This window comes from Polistes canadensis, unplaced genomic scaffold (assembly GCF_001313835.1).
Source record: "Polistes canadensis isolate GaletaPanama2010 unplaced genomic scaffold, ASM131383v1 scaffold_438, whole genome shotgun sequence".
NCBI lineage: Eukaryota > Metazoa > Arthropoda > Insecta > Hymenoptera > Vespidae > Polistes > Polistes canadensis.
The window spans coordinates 34113-52735 of NW_014569985.1; the positions used below are offsets into that span (position 1 = coordinate 34113).

The window sequence follows — 18623 nt, forward strand, 5'->3', positions numbered from 1 at the left end:
CAAAATTTGGTTGTACTGTAAAAAAGAAAGGGAAAGAGAGAGAGAGAGAGAGAGAGAGAGAGAGAGAGAAATTTGTTCTTTCAAAGAAATTGCAAAGATGCACAATTTACAGTATCGCATTCTTTGTCATTTTATGAACTTTTTCAGATTGATTTATAACTCGATATGGTATTCTACGCATAGACAAAAGAGTGTACTTTAATTTAATATTACTTTCATTAAAATCTATTCACTTTTAGTATAAAAAAAATTCACCAAAACTTTTCCAAGAAATTACAAAGATGCACAATTTTTAGCATTGCAGTCTCTGATATTTCTTTGGAAAGTTTTTGGGGGGGAGGGGTTGCATATGGCTGTGTGTGTCTGTGCCCGAGAATGTATTCTTTTCAACGTTGTTTAAATAGTTATTTGATATTCTATAGAATATTCAAGTATTATGTTCGATGCCTAGGAAAAACTGGAAGAATTTTTCAATTTCCGACTTCGTCTGAAGGCTCTTTGCATTCATAGTAATGCCGAGGAATTTCTAACAATGACTGATTTTCGGTTTTGACGGTAACATATACATCGTTAAGCGTTACAATTTAAAGGACGTTATGTTGAAATGTAATTGCTGTGTGAAAGAGAGGAAGAGGGAAGAAAAAGCTCGCGTTATTCAAGAAATACGATTTGGGAGAGTACAAATTAGGAAGTAGATTCTCATGGACTTGGATAGCATAATCATAGTCATTGTAGTAATTTTGTTGTTGTTGTCGTGAAAAATAAATTGTACGGGTTACCATAACTCTTCGCTTTTACGTAATCGACGATTCACAAGTTATTCCATAATTTCTCGTATCTTATTCGGATATATTATGGTTGTTGTTTAGGAGGAGACTAGTGTTGCGTACGATCATAAGTAAAACAGCTGGTCTCGATCAAGCTGTAGAATCCTAGTCATCTTTTATCTAGTTATACTTTGCGAAAGAGAATGAGAGAGAATAAGAAAGAAAGAAAGAAAGAGAGTGAGAGAGAAATAGCATTGACGATGACTCACGAAACTTGGAGAGAGAAAACTTATATAACTGTCTATGATTTCAAATCATTTAATAAATCTATTCAAATACGACAAAGAAAAAAATGTTTAATATATATTAATTTTGTTTAATTTTTAAATATCCTATTATTATCATTATTATTTGTTATATTTGTTTAATTATTGGCCGTGACTAAAACTCGAAAACAAGGTTGCGTTCCGTTCTTTCGAAAGTCTGAATGTTCGGTAATACCATGGTGTGCTGCGGTGGTGGTATACACGTGACTCATGCACCAGCCTCGGTAGACGTGCATGCAAATATTTTCGTGTCCCTCCATACCGTGGATGAGTGAGTGAGTACGTGCGTTCTGTGCAGACTGCGTTTGAGATCGAACTTACGATTTCGTGGCATTACGATTATTTTCTTTACCCGAGGAACATGCTAAAGCTCAATCGTTGTGCGTATCCCATACGCCATCCTACCCCTTCCCTCTTCAATTGAAAAATGGATGAACATAGAATATACCGTATTACAATAAATAGTCGGTTCGACTAAAGATTGACTAATGGAAGATACGAAAACTATTTCTAAAACCAAGAAATATATATTACGATATCATTTTTCTCAAAGAAAAAAAAAAATGAAAATAGGTGACAAACTAAATATTAAATTGATCAATAATATCAGAATTTATATTAATTTATACTAATTGTATTTTTTGTATTATAAAAATGTTATTATCTTATATGTTTCAATATAAATGATATTATTATTTTATTTTATATTACAAATTGTGTGTATTTAATATATCCAAGCAAATGATCCTAGTATTTTTAATATTGAAAATTTTATGTAAATTATTTATTGACCGATTCCAATAGTCGTTTCTTTCGTAGTTTCTTTCGTTGCTCATCTATCTCTTTCTTTTTCTTTTTCATTCTCATTTATAGACTCACATACTACATATACATACACTGCATTCACAGAGAAGGAAAGAATAATAAATTGCGTATTACTGATGTCGTTGATGATGACCATGAGGAGGATGATACTCACCCACGATTCTACATTACATCGTTCTCTAGGTTATTAAGTCCTCTTCATACTCATTACAAACACACACACACACGCGCATAAATATATATGCATATACAAATGAACTAACTAACGATCTCAAAGAGATCGGTAATATATATGCCAGCCTAAATATTTACGTTTAACAGTTAAGAAGAGTTTCGCGAATACGACTCCTAACATTTGCTTGAATGACGTTCGCGTTTTGAGAGTTCACCGAATTTTACAACTAATCGATTTAAACGCAGTAGGACGCACATGCTAAATTTTCAATATTCTATTAAAAAAAATTCAAAAAAATGTTGTGTCTATTAATTTTCGATCTTACGATTTATTATACAAACTAATACAAAATAGTTATTCGTCAAAAATATACTTAATTTCTTACTTTTAAATGCATTTTTAAATAGTAAATGCCCAAGATTACAATTACACCATTCTTATGATCCCTGCTCCACTCGGTTCATTTCTATGAAGTGGTAGAGAAAATGGCCAAAATAATATTTGATTTTAACGTTAGATAAGGATAATCTAGTTTGAGAGTAGAGTAAAGAGAGTAGAGAAAAGGTGAAGGTGGAGTTGAAAGTGGGGGTGAAGATGGAAATGGAGATGGGGATGGAGATGGCGATGGTGATGGAGATGGAGATGGTGATGGTGATGAGAAAGGGAAAGAGAAAGAGAAAGAGAAAGAGAAAGAGAAAGAGGAAGAGAGCAGAAAGCATAGTCGGATCACAAAGCCATGCGAAAATATCCAATGACTAATCCTCGACCTTGAACCTTTGTTGCAGCCTCAACGCAGGTGGCATTGACGGTGCAGCAGAAGCCACTCGGTGCTGGTAGTTCGACAGGAATGGGTACAGGCTTACAGATCGGTTATCCGGCCGGTCAACAACATCAACGGTCTTCGGTTTTGCCGTCTGGTACGGCGATGCTATCACCCTCCCAAGCGGCGACTTCCCTTTATAGGGCATCGACCGTTCCAATGGGGGGTGGTAATGGTGGTGCACCCTGCAACTCCCTTATCACCGGACCGCAACCGGTCGATGTGAGTTCCATTATTTTTTCTTTCCTTTTTTCAATAGCCTACTTTTCTATATCCCTCCTTCTTTCCTCTTTTCTCTTTCCTTTTATTATTCAATTATTGCCGCGTACTCTGATCGAACGCTGCCGCCATTTTGTCACGTGACTCAGCCGCCCACCGCGCTAGTCAAAATGCAAAGAAAGCTTTCCTCGTTTACCCCTAGTCGTATTTCGAAATTGATTGATTGTTTGATTTTTCAAATGCTTCAAACTTTTGTCAACAGATTTATATTTAACATTTGTAATCCATTGGGTGGATGTTAAGGAAATAAAGTTACGTAAGGTTCGTTTTAGATACTAACCTTGTAGACATTCGTCTCATGGACGGGACAGACAAATATGTTAGATAAATCTGTATAATCAATTATTAACGCGAAGATTATAGGTCTTTTTATATATGTGTTTAAATGTTACAAAAATTTTAAAAGGTTTTTTCTTTTATTTATATCTGATCGTAACTAATCGAAAATATTGATAGATTATTGGTAAATATTATTTTTAACTGCTGATTTGTAATGTTCGTAAATCGTTTATCTGTATAAAGTTACTTTATATAATCATGATTACATTTAATATTTATTTTCTCTTATCGAGAGATTTCATAATTATGTATTGTTTCTCTATTGTTTATTGTGTTTAAAAATTGTCTCCACAAAATGTTTCGATAATATTATTATCTCTCGTAGTCATCATTGTTGTGTTATTATTATCGTGACTGTTTCCAGATAGTTTATTGTTCCGACTTATCTTATTAGAACTCCTTTTAGACAGACGTGTAGTTTCCTACACGTCCTATAGTTTGTTTCTTCTTCCCCTCTTTATCCTGCCAAACTTCTCCTACCAACTTCTGAAAGCAGCATATTCCCGAATATACAAACTTATTCGAGAGTTCGCAGTTACGTAGTTTATTATCAGTCGCACTACGGTTGTGATGGACAGTTCTCCTTTAGACTCCGTCAAAATGTTATTTGCGGGCTTATTTTTATCTGTAATTTTACTAAACCAAATTTGGAAATAATAATAATAATAATAATAATAATAATAATAATAATAATAATAATAATAATAATAATATAAAACAGTAAATGATATATACAAAAATATTTTGTTTTCAAATTTATGTATATACATTGTTGCTCTGTTTTTATATTAGCATTTTTTTTTAATACTTATCCCATTAATATATTATATCTATTATATTATATTATTATATAATTATTTTTTTTTTTTTTTAATTAGTTCGGTAGTTGTGAATTTCGATTAATATTAATTGTTTGTTTTTCGTTACGCTTCGTAGTTAGAGAAAAAACGACAGTTGGAGACCCAACGCGTTCACACATTCCAGCTGATGTTGGAGAAAGAACGAAGTTACGTCGATAAACTTCGTAGTGAAATAGCCAAAGCTGGAGCCTGTGGCTACAATGTCAACAATGTTGCAACATTACAATCGGATTTAGCAGGGGCCGAAAGAAGAGTTCGCACCTTGCAGGATCGACTTTCCGCAATTACCAACAACGAGCAGGTAAGAGCTCATATTGAATCATTTTTTCTTTTTTCCTTTACTTCTTTTCCTTCTTTTTTTTCTTTTTTTTTTTCTTTTTTTTGTGCTCGTCGTTTTATAAGATTTTAATGCTCGTTCATCCTTTTAATGATCACCAGTGTTTTAATCCAAACATATTTTGCGTTTTCAAAGTTTTATATGATGTTGCTTTATTGTTTTTATTATTGCATATTTTTTTTATGCTTATACCATTAACACTTTAGATTAATTTTTATATCGTTTTGTTGGAATTTTATTTCAAATATTTTTTTAGATTATACAATATAAAATTATTAATTATATAAGACAATTTTATTACATGATTTTTAAATTTTTGTCGATATAGTTTTTTTTTAAATCATCAGTTATACTATTCATTAAATTTTCATAGTTTCAGTTCATGCTATTGTTGTTTTCATTCTATTATCTTTTTTAATATTAACTAATAATAATATGGGCCAAAACAATAAGCTCTTTAATTATACAAAACAACAATACCCTCTCGTAAACTCTAAACTATTTTTTGTTCAATGTACAGAACATTTTTTTTTTTTATAAAAATAGAATTACAGTTATCGATAGCCTGGTTGTCAAAGGTGTTCCAACCGATGAAAGGGCGTTTTAAAGCTTTTGCTAACTTAATCTAACAAATGCTTTTGTTGTGTCTTACAGCTTTGCTCATTGGTAACAAACACCGCGTGTACCCCGGACTATTATCCACCTTCGAGCAGTAGTAGTGGTGGTGATGTCCCACCACCTCTACCTTCTCGTAAATCCTTATCCATGCAAAGTCTTTCTCCACCACCTTTGCCTCCTAGACCGTCACCTGCAATAAATACACAAAATACAGTCCAAATGGAGGTGGAACGACATCTGCTGACTCATTTAACGCCCTCAACCACCAGTCATGGCATACCTAACTCTGTAAGTAATCTTATCATCCACTGATCACATATGTATCTTATAATATTGTGCATGCTATTCTACTCACAATCTAATTTTTATATATTTATACATTTGGATACACTTAGACATTTTTCTTTTTTTTTTTATATATATATAATTTCATAACTTTCTTTTATTTTATTTTTCCTGAATTATTTTATAATTGAAATTATACTGTTATCATAATTGCAAAACAAATATTTACATTATATTGCGATGTTAAATATCTATAGGAGAATGTATTTGTCTAATAATATGCTATATCGTTAGATTATACATTTAGCAAATGCTTCTTCGTATTAATAATTTACTATAATATTTACACACACACACACATACTCTCTCTCTCTCTCTCTCTCTCTCTCTCTCTCACTCTCACTCTCTCATGCTAATCATTTTTTTAATACTTATGCATTCATAATAGGTTTTTAAAGTGTCTTTTTATATAATTGTTGTTTTTATATATTACTGTTCGTTGTATTGCATATAAATGTGTGATAATAACTTTCCATGATTCAATGAACTAAATAATTGTTTATTTGCAGTTTTCGCAGGGTTCAAATTTAGGTTCGTCAAATTCGCTAAATAAACATCAAAGGACAAAATCAAGTCCAGAACAATTGGGAGTCTCGATGATCTCCCCTGCAGAGGCAAGCAGACGTTTAATAGCATCCGAATCCGCTTGCGATCTTTCACCTACAAGACATTCGAGACACAGCAATGTTGAAGTAGAAGATTTACCTCATATTACACCTCCAGGAACTCCGCCTCCACCATATCCAACACCTAGTCCAGGAAATGATACCTCTTCTTCTTTAAATGATGTAAGTTTGACATTTTGTTACATCGGTTTTACTCGTATAACAATATCATGCATGTAATTTTTTTTCTCATTATTTTTCTTTTATTTCTTTTTGTATATGATTTATCGAGTTTTTATGTTTTATTTTTGAAGAGCTCATACGATAGTTACGTGATTGTTTCTCCACTACGACAGACACTCCTCAATGAAAGCATTCCTGGCTTACCAATGTTACAACAACCAATCATGTCAATGGAAGACGATGATATGAGCGATCAAGAAGTCGTAAGTATCTTTCTTTCATAGATACTTTCTTTGATAACATAATTTTGTTTTGTATAATGTATAAATAATTAATTATATCAAACATTGATTTAGGGTCAATTGGAAGACCACGGCCCATTCAAATCATTGTCAAGGCTGTGGGAACATCATGCGCATCTTGCTGTATTTATTAATTACGTTTTATCAAACAGTGATCCTTCCAGTCTGGTAGGTAAAGTGTATTATATCACAAATTGTAAAATATTAAATATATATAATTAACACACATTTAATATATACAAAATATATAATTTCATTGTTTTTTTCTTTCTTTTTTTTTTTTTTTTTTTTTATACAGTTGTTCTACTTAGTAACGGATTTGTATAAGGAAGGAAACGCCAAAGAAATGAGAAAGTGGGCGTACGAAATTCATTCTAGTTTTTTAGTACCTGGTGCAGTAAGTAAAAAATCTATTACTTGAATATTTTCTTAATCCATTATATTATTTACATAATTGAAATTAACATTTAATTATTTTATGTTTAGCCTCTCCATCTACATAACGTAGATGAAAACGTTGCACATGAAATAGATGATGTTCTCTTAAAAGAATCTGATAAAGAAGAAATTCTACGTAAAGTAGGTATATTTTGATTAAGATATTGTTACATACAGTGAATTACACAGGAGTATTCATACTCGCCCTTATTGTAAATTTTAAATAATTGATATTTATTTATGCATTTATAATGCAAAAATTCCAAATTTCTGTGTGTAAGAATTTTGAAATATTGTATTACACGAAAATATTGATTGTTTTAAATTGACAGCAGGGGTAGGAATACTTCTTTGACTCACTATATGTATTTCTTCAGTTCTTTTAAAGCAATTTTTTTATTGGCAATTAAACAGATATTTTGGAAGGCACGTAATCGAGCTAAAGAGGAGCTCAATGAGCAACTTGCAGACTTTCAACAGAAAAGGACTGCAGGTTTGGGTACATTGTTTGGCCCAAGTGATCCCCAGCTGGATGAAAGTGTATCTGACAAAGCGAAAGAAACGAAGATTATAGAAACATATCTTTTGCCTAAAATGGAGCCTTATCTGTATATATATATAAATATATAAAAAATATCATTAATAATAAAATATTTATAATTTAAATAGAAAATGTATAATAAATAAAATGATATTCTTATATTTCAGCGAAGATATAGAAAAGGAAAATGTAGATCTTCGACAATTTACAACAGCAGCTGGTTTGGCTACAATATTAACAAAAATTTTTCAAGTACGACCGGTGTCTCTTGACCGAGTACCTACTTTTGTAGCTAAAGATAAATCAAATATTAAAGCTAGATTACTTACGGGAAAGACTAGGAAAATGACAATTAGAGGACATCGCTTTGTAGCGCATCAGTATTTTACAATAACTTATTGCAACCATTGCCAATTAATTATTGGTGGTATAGGTCCTCAAGGATATCTCTGTAGTGGTACGTATAAAATTAAACAATTATTAATTAGATATAACGAAATTAATAAAAAAAAACATAATGTATATTAAAATAAATTATTTTTCATTCGTATAGATTGTTCCCTAAGCATTCATCGACAATGTGTTCGTGTAGTAGAAGAAAACTGTCTCGGTCCAATAGTCAGGAAAGATAGAGGCAATGATCGTATAAGTAAATTAATGGAACGCATTCGACCGGAAAGGAAACCACCATCGTCTCATCATCATCACCATTCTCAGAATCATATGTCACACAGTAAGTATTACTTTGTAATATGTGAAAATAGATATTGAAACATAAATGTTATGCAAAAGTAAATGAATGTAAACGAATTGAGCTCATGTACTTCAAATTTTCATATTATATGCACGAAATAATAAGAAGATTACTAGTGTCAACTGGTTTTGTAATAACAATCAAGTGAATGACAGGGAAAAAAAATTAAGTGACCCGAGAAACTAAATTGATTAATTATATTATACTCCTCGTTTTTTATCATACACATTAATAATTATAAAATATGATGTGTGATATTGACGAAGATACTATAATAGGTTTTTTCATTGTTTTGATTAGTATATTATATTTCTTAATTGTAGTAAAATATTTATTTAACGATTAATTATTTTCGTTGACGTTACAGTTGACAGAATCAAAAGGGGCGAAGAAGATGCGGGGGCATTAACGGATGGTGAAAATGGTAAGTTTGATCTTTTGCTTGTCGATGAATATTTTTGCAAAACAATTACACTATTCATTTTTATTGAACGTGTCTCCTATGGCAGAGATTTAATTATTCCCTAATTGTATATATTTCATTTTTATATATTGTTGTACTAAACAATCTTACGTGTTACGCGGTTAATAATCGCAGTAACACGTTCTTTTCTAACAATATAATAAACATTTATTGCTTATAATAGATTTATAAGTGTTTTATAGGGAGATTTTAGATTTGTTGGCGTTATGTTAATTGTATCGTGTAAGACTCAGTGTCTTGTCGAGCAACAATTTTAGACCAAGCGCAAGAGATTGCAACGATAGCTTGGATATTTTTGATAATATGTCTGCAAAGATGAATGCATGATCATTAAGAAATAAGGAAAAGGGAAATGTATAAATTTATTCTAAATCAATGTTTAGACATAGGGAACAAAATTTCGTATTAGAGTCGCTGCCGTGTCTGGATTGTTCTTTTGGAATGTTTAAATAAATGCACGCGTATATAGTCCTTCGCATGAGGCAACCATACTAAAAGGATATTTAAAAAAAAAAAAAAAAAGGCTCCACGCAACCTTTATTTAGTTGATTATATGTCTAGTTGTTGGAAAACCTAAAATAGAAATAATGCGTTTATTTTTATTCATTTTATTTTCTGGCATCCTTTTAACGAAATTCCATCGCGTTCTTAAGATCAAACATTTTATATGTAAATTGTGATATTAAAATGTGTCCCTCAAAAAAGGTGAGTACGTATGTTTCAACATATATCTAATTATGTAAGTGAGCTAGTGTGCAAGTGAAAAAATTAAACAAATGATTTATTTTATATTATAATTATTTATATTATATATAAAATAAATTTTATCCATTTATTAACTTGGCCCTTTGTCATAATTAACGGTACATATATCTAATATGATTGGTGAAAGAAAAGAAAAAAAAGAAAATACTTCTAATTATACTAAACTATAGTATCTATACGACTCGGTTATAAAACATGAATAGTAAGCGCGTCACTCATAATGCGAGTAATTGTAGAGCTTGTAATTCATTAAAGGGAAAAGAGCCATTGTTTTTTGCCGCGTCTTGCAGTGACGACATTTAAGTGGTGGGTCTTAATTTAATAAATTTAATATTGTCGAGCGTCGCGTTGTCCGTCGTTTATACCAACCATGCGTTATCCGGTGTCCACAATTCGAAGTGGCGTCCCATAAGCGAATACAATACAAGGTAAGCCCTTAACGTGAATATTAATTCTATAGGAAGGAGGAAAGAAGGAAGGAAGAGATCTAACATTTTCTGACTAATATTTTTTCTTCTTGCTAATTCAGGTTCCGTTATATTATTGAAAATAAACGAACATAGTAGTGACGATAATTAAATAATAAGAAAACAAAAATGGGACATTCGTTATATTTGACTTATCATAATCGTCTGTACAAATTTATGATAGGATTCATTTTTTCAAGTGAAGTAGGATCTTTTAGACAATTTTTCGATAACTAACTTTGCGTATTATATATACTGTAATTTATACCACACAAGTATGATTTTATAGCATATAATTTAGAGCATTTAAAAAAAAGTTTTAATTAATGTCTTTGTACTATATGTTATAAATTTATACCATAATGAGTACGATTTTAATATATACGATATCAAAACGTGCCACGGAAACGTCTTATCGCGTGTAATTCATAAAATCAATTTTGCTTTATGCGTGTAAAACGTATCGTGAAAGCGGATGCTTCTTCTAACTCGAGTTTTGATAATATTTTTTTCGTATCCGCGAATGTGTAGATGAAATTTTGTAATGGTATTCATAGAACCAAAAGCATGAAAATAATTTCACGAGGAAAAAAAAAAAAAAAAGAAGAATAAATGAGAAAAAATTGAAACATATGTAAATTTTGTCACGTATTTTCGGTTCTCGTCCTGGCAAAACTTGGAATTATTTAAGAACGAATTGTAACCGGATGTCTCTCGACTCTCGTGAGTAACAACCATCACATAGCGTTATGCAATTTTGGAAACCAGATGCATATACGAGTGCCATTAAATCTGTACGCAATCCAAGAGGGAGTGGTACGTCCTCTGCAGTTCGCATTAGTCATCGTCATAAGCGAAGCTTTTTCATAACGAATGGCCGAACGAGGATAGAATCGTCTTATCTTGAATCTCATTAGAATTAGGTGTGGTACGCGTTCAAATATTAATAAATAAATAAATTAATAAATAATATCAATCGAAAGAGGAAAACACTTATTGTTTCACACGCCGAATCATCAGGATAAAATCGTTTTAATCTGAATTTTATTTTCATTAGATGCTCTACATATAATATTTATTATTTCGCGTTTTAGATTTTTGTTAGTTTTTAACCCATAAGGGGGGGGGGGACATGCGTTTGGTTATCGCACAGAGTTCACGTCCAAAAAAATGCCCTAATTCGAGATAATCGCTTGTCTTTTTTTTGAAACTTTTTACGCAACTTTTCCTTTTCAGATTGTATTTATTTTATCATTTTTTTTTCTTTTTTTTTTTTTTTTTATAGAATACTTCTACTTTTATAAACGAAGATAATAAAAGTTAGCTTTTAGCAAAATGTCAAAAAGAGGCTAATTGATTTGTAATATTACTTAGGATTCGCTTTTTTTGGGCCACCCTGTACTTAGAAGAGTAATTTTCGAATGGAATTAAAATTGTTGGCAATGTTACAAAGGAATGCGATTTTATTTTTAACTTGAGAAATCTTTCGAAGACTTTTGACTCGTAAAATACCCATGATTTATTAATCGTTTTTACATTTTCTTGGGCATTCCCTTTTTTCCTTTTTTTTTTTTTTTTTTTTTTTTTTTTCTTTTTTAATTTAAATTCTATTCTTTTAATTCCCCGCATAAATCATTATATTAGCGTGAATTATTACCGACATAATAAACAAAGTTCACAGTTTAGTTTGAACAATTTAGTATGTTTCAGACAATGTTAAAAGTCTTGATATAAATATATCGGTATGTATTTAAAAAAAAAAAATAGAAACAAGAATTAAAGGAAATGTTTGCAAATTTTATAAATAATATTTAGTTATATATAGAAATCTATACTTCTTCGAATAACTTAAGACTTCGAGAATACGAATAAACGTAGCATAATAATCTTTGTTGCGCATTTTATGAACTCATTGAGTTCGTTCGTTTTATCGCACTAATCAATGTTTTGAAATGATTAATAATTATTAAAGGGGGGAATAGTACAGTCTCGCATTACGAGAAATTCTAACTTATTTATCTATTTCGTTAGACTGCTTTATTTCAATTCGTATATAATTTCATCATAAATACATTTTATATAAAATTAAATTCAGTTTAATCGGTATTAAAATTCACAAAATATTAAATTAATTTTTATTTCAATATCAATTTGAATTTGGTAATATTTGTTATTTGAACATTGTATGGAATTCATTTAGTGCACAAATGTAATCCTTTAAATATTTCGAAACAAGAGATATATGATTTAAGAAAGACACACACATTATTATGGGTACATATGTAAATTTCAAGGTTAAAAAATTCGATATTATAATATAATCAATATATCTCTAGAAACTTATCTTGAAGAGTTCAGTGAACACACATTAAAAAAATGTACGCGAACTACTCAACCGTATATTAAGTTTGCAAAACACTGTAATATAAAACTTAGTCTCTTTCACACATTTATCTTACAATTAGTATACTAAATTATAATAGGTAGTTCGATAAATTCGATAAATTTATACACGCTTTTAATTATAATGCTTTACGAAAGTTTATCAATGTTAATAAATAATCAAATCTTAGTACAGGTCTCTCGAGCATAACAAATATTGTATTACGAATATCGTGATAAACATGAATTTAAATTGCGATTATGGGATCGTGAAATATTGAGAAAGAAATTGAAAGAAATAAAAAATAAATCGTATAAATTGTTTTCTCTCTCTCTCATTCATATAAGTTACTCTCAAGTAAAAAGTATCCATGGAAAACAATAATAAGAATAACGAGGATAACAAGCAAGAAGAGGAGGCATGATTGAGAGAGGGAAGAAGATTGAGAAGAAAAAGAGAAGAGGATAGTGATAGAACGTAGGCGTTTTTATCAAAATGCTTCGTTGCAATCTATTCAGAACTTGGGGTATGATAACACATTTTGAACAACATGGACGCACCAATTGTAATAGAACGACGAAAAAATTATTAAAAGGAAGGAAGGAAGGAAGGAAGGAAGGAAGGGAACAAAAATTGTCTCTATCTCTCTCCTTTTCAATTCAAAAAGAGAGATATGGTTGAACTTACACACATATGCATAATACAATAAAGAGAGAGATATAAATATAACGCAAATTATATATTTATACATACATCATCATACTAAATACATATTGCAAAGGATAAATAAAGAATATTTACACGCGCATACATTATATACCAATATATACTTACATAGAAAGATATAGGTATCATTGTATTATTATCTACACACACAGATAGATACATCAATGTATTAAATATACATAGGACGCATACATATAGTTAGATAAGGATATGAATGTATTGTATATGAATGTATGTAGTCCACGCGACACGAAGGAAACTTATTCGGTTGTTGGTGGGGTTGAACCGGAAACCAAGAGGAGTAGTAGCACACTGTGTTGTCGACGGGTAGGAAAAGAGAGAACGGTATTCGACGAGGGAAATTAGTGTCTGCTCGGCTGCCGTTCTCTCGAGAAGAAGAGGAACAGGGGATAGAATCGGATCTCCTATCAAATCGGTGGAAGACGCATCGTGTATGTGCTTTTTCAAAGAACAACGAGTCTTCTTGTGTATATACAAAGAGAAGAGATAGGAAAAAGGAACAACAAGTACACCCTATAGAAAACGGTTGTCATTTTCTACGAGGGCTCGATCTTCTCCACATGGTCGAAGTGCAACAGTTGAGCGAATCCCTAGAGGGGGGGGAAGCTATGGGTTCTTCCAACAACCCTTATCCCCCTTCCAGTGCTCATCTTTCTTCTCCCTTGATCACCGGCTTCGGCAACCTCAAGCTATCCTCTGAACGATGCAGAAACAGATTCCACCGGAAATTCAAGAACGACGGTAAAGATAGACGCGTCGCGACGCTTCCAACGAAAAAAAAAGAGAGAGAGAGAGAGAGAGAATGTACATACGTATATTATATACACACACATTCGTCGAGCGAAATCTCGGAAAAGCTTGACAACTTTCGTCTCCTCGTAGAAACTGTGAGAACGTTTACAATTTTCTTTCGAGCTTCTTTTCAACTTTTTCAATTTCAATATCAATTATTGTATTTCTTTACCGAGTGTGCGATTTATTTCATTTTCTTGTTGTATTTTTTTCGTGTCCCCATAGTAATATATTTCTCATACAGTGATCGATTAAAAATTCGAAGTAAATGAAAAGGAAGATAATAATTTTGAAACGTTTATAACGAAGTGTAAACGATCGTTACAAGATCAAACATGCCCGACATGTTGCGCGAAGATAAAAATGGCGATAGAAATTCCAGCGGAATATCGAATCCGACTGAGATATTAGTGGTGTTTTCTCGACCTTTCGTTTACTTTCTTCGATCATTTAGATTATCGAAAATCGTGTTAACGATGTTTTAAAAACGAAACGTGATATTCTCTAATCGATCGTGACTCATGAAACTTTTTCTTCTACAAGGCTTTTTTATCGGATAAAAAAGAAGTTCAAAGGAAAAGCTCGAACGGAGAAGATAACGGTTACTATGTATTATCATGAATGACTGTGATGATGATTTTTTAAAAATAACTTTTCATACGGGAAAAATTCTCTCGAGTATATTTATATTATATTTAAATTGTACCACGTGTTGTGTGACTTTATCACATTTATTTTAAGATTGAAATAATTATCTGTCCATCGAGATATATTGAAATTAACCTATCGACAATATTGTAATACTTATCACACGTGATCACACGTGATCACACGTGATCACACTGATGATTATGATCTCGGTATTAGTTTTTCCTGATATTAAACAATATATTTTGTGTTAAATGTTATTCCTTCAATTTGTAAATTACTAAAGAAATATAATTCTTCAATTAATTCATTACCCAAATATCTCAGAAAAAAAGTATATAATTTATAGACTATTTTCTCATAATTTTCTCATAAAATTTTTATTCGTGCAAGATCCATCATTACATTCAAAAAAAAAAAATCAAGCAAAATAATTTACGTAATTATTATAAACGTTCTCACTTGTTTCTACTTGGAGCTTTTCCGAAATCACTCGAAGATAAAATAATTGAAAAGAAAAAGTGAAATAAAAACGTTTTGAAAATTCAAGCAACATTAGGTACGCCAGCAGTATTGGAGAAGGTGGTAAGCAGAGACAAAGTTTCAAAAAAGGTGAAAACAAAGACGAAGAACGTGGTTAAGAGTACAAAAAAAAGTAGTAGTAGTAGCAGCAGCAGCAAATATTCGATCGCTGGTAAAGTTTGGGAGACTTTGGCAGCTGTTAGAAAAATTCGTGGACCAAATGGGATCTTAGAGACAGCATTAATCGTGCATCTGGATCGTTTGGATGTGCCTGCTACTTGCGATAAATCAAAACTGTGCAAGTTTCAAAAGAATAATGATACTGTGAAGGATCAACGTCAACATCATAATCGAAATGATCATCATAACAATTTCGTAGATGTTCTTGCCAACAATGACAACGATAACGAGAATTATGCAGATTGCAAAGATGTTGATCAAAAATTGGATAACAGGAGAATTACACAAGAGATAAACTATAATCAAGGTTGGTGAAGTATTAAACATGCGAACAAAATCCATCGGGGTTTTTAAAGGGTAACAATGAATGATAATGTATAGTTATTAACAATTTAAGGATGATCAAAATTTATAATAATTAATCATTTATACTCTGCAAATTTTTTTTCTCGTAGTAATAGTTTTTTTTTTTTTTTTTCACTAAATTAATGATAATTATTTATTTTAATGAAATACTTTTATAGGAACATCGTGCGCACCGTGTACAGATAATTTTCGAGCTAAAAAGGCATTACCACATAATTTATTTATTTTTATTAGAATGATTAAAAGCGAACACAGTGTTTGCTAGCAATAGTCGGAGTGCGAAGGGTTAATAATAATAATAATAATAATAATAATAATAATAATAATTAAAAAATGTCGCCTCATAAAATTAACTAAGTAAGTATCACCGGAAACGTGGTGTCGTAATTACGTGAAATACTGTTTAATTTGATAGGCTGACGTAAATTAAAACCCGTTTGGATCCTATTACTATGAATCGTGCGGTGAACAAAAGATGCGATTATATGGAATCGTTGTTTAGTGATTGCTTCGACACAGTTCACGACTAATTCGATTCATTTATTTATTTATCTATAGTATAGGTCTGCTATTACAATTTTTTTCTATAGGCTGAAAGAGAAAATTTAATAAATTGATTATAAAAAATAAATTACAATATTTTTCTAAATTCTTTTTATAAATTAATTTGTACATTTTTAATAAAAAAAAACTATACGCGAGATACTAGGAACTATTTTTTCAAATCTAACAAAATCTCTCGAAAAAGAAAATAATTTATTTTTATAATCGCGTCTAGAATATTTTAGCTTACCTATGTGTATAAAAAAAAATTCCAGCAACATTACTCTCGTTGACCGAGCCAATATTTATTTCGAATGTGCATTGAAAGTTTATCGTTGGAATACGAATCGATGATCCATACAATTTTTCTTCTTTAGATTTTTCTTCTTTTTTTTTTAATTAAATACTTCAAACATATTCGTGGATATATTTATTCGTTCTGTTGAGATTATTAAATAAAATCAATGATTTGAACAAAGAGGAGGAATATTTTATTTTCTTTTATTATATATTTCATATATAGATTGATAAAATATAGGAAAGGTTCACTATGTGATATAAATTAACTCGGTTCAATACCCTAAGGAATCAGATACACAAGTAAAGAAACGAATTCATGTTTGCTCCTATTTTTGATAATAATTCAAACACGTTCAAAAAATTGACCGTATTATTCCGTTTAAATTTATTTTCAAATGCTAAAATGAATATCGCTATTTTGTCGATTATTTATTACTATGTTCGTTCGTTCATTTCGGTTTTTTCTTTTTTTCCTTTTAAAACTACGCATCATACGATATAATCGCCAACGACCGGACAATAATTGTTTCGTATTCGAGGTCATTAAGTATATGCACTTATCAGTAAGACCTAGCTAGCATTGAATCATGTCTCTTCTTGTAGATCGTACACACCGAACAATTTCAAATAATTTTAGCAGACACAAAAATATTCCCAAATATATACAGAAAAAAATCATTACATTGTTGTATCGAATATCGATAAGCTTTTTTTGTTCAAAACTCCTCCTCACTACCATTCGATTTTACGAATTCCATTTAATTTTAACATAGGGATTTTCTTAATGGTTCAATAAAACGAATTGTTTTTTCTTCTTTTTATATTTTGTTTATGTTCGGAATGTACATTTCAATACTCAGGTTCAATTCAACTGTGCATTATCGATGTTAATGAATAAACGTAATGAAAAATTGCTTGCCATTGCATAAATTCATTCTAACCATATGTACATATTTTATAACGTAAATGAAGATATCATGTGTGTTGTATATATATATATATATATATATTCATACTTGCACGGTTTATAGGTACATACATACGTGGTTTATAATAGATGCATACGAAGTTTATAATAGATCGGAGGAATAGACCCCTGAGTTCCCACGTATTTCTGTTACTTCCCACCAGATACATACATTCATCAATTTTTCCCGTTAAAACGTATTCACATCAAATTACGACAGTCTGGCAACGTAAAAGCTCCAAGTTTTCGACGTAGTTTTGGATAATTCGAGCGCATAATGACGACGAGATAATAATACACACACACACACACAATTTAGATAGAATCATTTATTCATTTATCCATCCTTGATTTTTTTTTTGTTTTTTTTTTGTCGAATATCCCAAAGGAAAATTTATCGATCGAATTTAGATACCGAACGAGAGTTACTACTACACGTAGATGTAACTCGAGCGTGAATTATTCGAGACTGTAATTTGATTGTAGGATTTTTACTTGGGGTTATCGCACGCATATATATACACACACAATCAAATTCCATCAAAAATCACCTCAGGCATCTATGCTATCTCCTGGAAATATTATTAACACGTATATGCGTGCGGGGTAAGTTACGTGTATATGTATGTATGCTAACGTGTTTTTAAATTTATCGTTAGAGGAAAATAAATCATTTATTTTATTTTTTTACGCGAACACATGAAATATTATCAACCCACATACATTTAATAGCACAATATAGCCCAGTCAATAAGAGGTGAAGGAAAAACTTTCAGGTAGAAGTTCTCGACAGTTTRATACAAAGGTAATTCGACGKCGCTGAATCRAATGGTGCTAAYTTTTTTGCAATACGATGTGGCTGTAACGAGAAAAAGGGTAAAAATGGCCGTATCTTAGAATCTAGGCATTTAATCGAAAAAAGTTTCAAACAAAAGTTGTAGATAA

General features: G+C 31.0%; 2 protein-coding genes across 6 annotated transcripts in view; both read left to right on the plus strand.

Moving 5' to 3' along the window:
- Positions 1-18623, plus strand: part of LOC106792462 — a 58669-nt gene that overhangs the window by 18721 nt on the left and 21325 nt on the right. For 3 of the 5 annotated variants that reach the window (XM_014758889.1, XM_014758890.1, XM_014758891.1), the window contains exons 5-16: positions 2879-3135; positions 4468-4692; positions 5383-5634; positions 6201-6479; positions 6611-6742; positions 6836-6949; positions 7080-7178; positions 7268-7360; positions 7634-7827; positions 7928-8217; positions 8314-8493; positions 8882-8938. In XM_014758889.1, coding sequence (XP_014614375.1) covers positions 2879-3135; positions 4468-4692; positions 5383-5634; positions 6201-6479; positions 6611-6742; positions 6836-6949; positions 7080-7178; positions 7268-7360; positions 7634-7827; positions 7928-8217; positions 8314-8493; positions 8882-8938 — 2172 coding nt within the window. The remainder of the gene's footprint in view (positions 1-2878; positions 3136-4467; positions 4693-5382; positions 5635-6200; positions 6480-6610; positions 6743-6835; positions 6950-7079; positions 7179-7267; positions 7361-7633; positions 7828-7927; positions 8218-8313; positions 8494-8881; positions 8939-18623) is intronic. The other 2 variants (XM_014758892.1, XM_014758893.1) reach the window with 2 other exon arrangements.
- Positions 11876-16200, plus strand: LOC106792464. Its single transcript, XM_014758894.1, has 2 exons — positions 11876-14101; positions 15351-16200. Exons 1-2 carry the CDS (start codon positions 13921-13923, stop codon positions 15815-15817), a joined length of 648 nt encoding a protein of 215 aa, XP_014614380.1. The 5' UTR covers positions 11876-13920; the 3' UTR covers positions 15818-16200.

Coding starts and splice junctions, on each gene's coding strand:
- LOC106792464 (XM_014758894.1), top strand. CDS start 13,921: ATGGTCGAAGTGCAACAGTTGAGCGAATCCCTAGAGGGGGGGGAAGCT. Junction 14,102..15,350: donor CCGGAAATTCAAGAACGACG/GTAAAGATAGAC, acceptor TGAAAATTCAAG/CAACATTAGGTACGCCAGCA.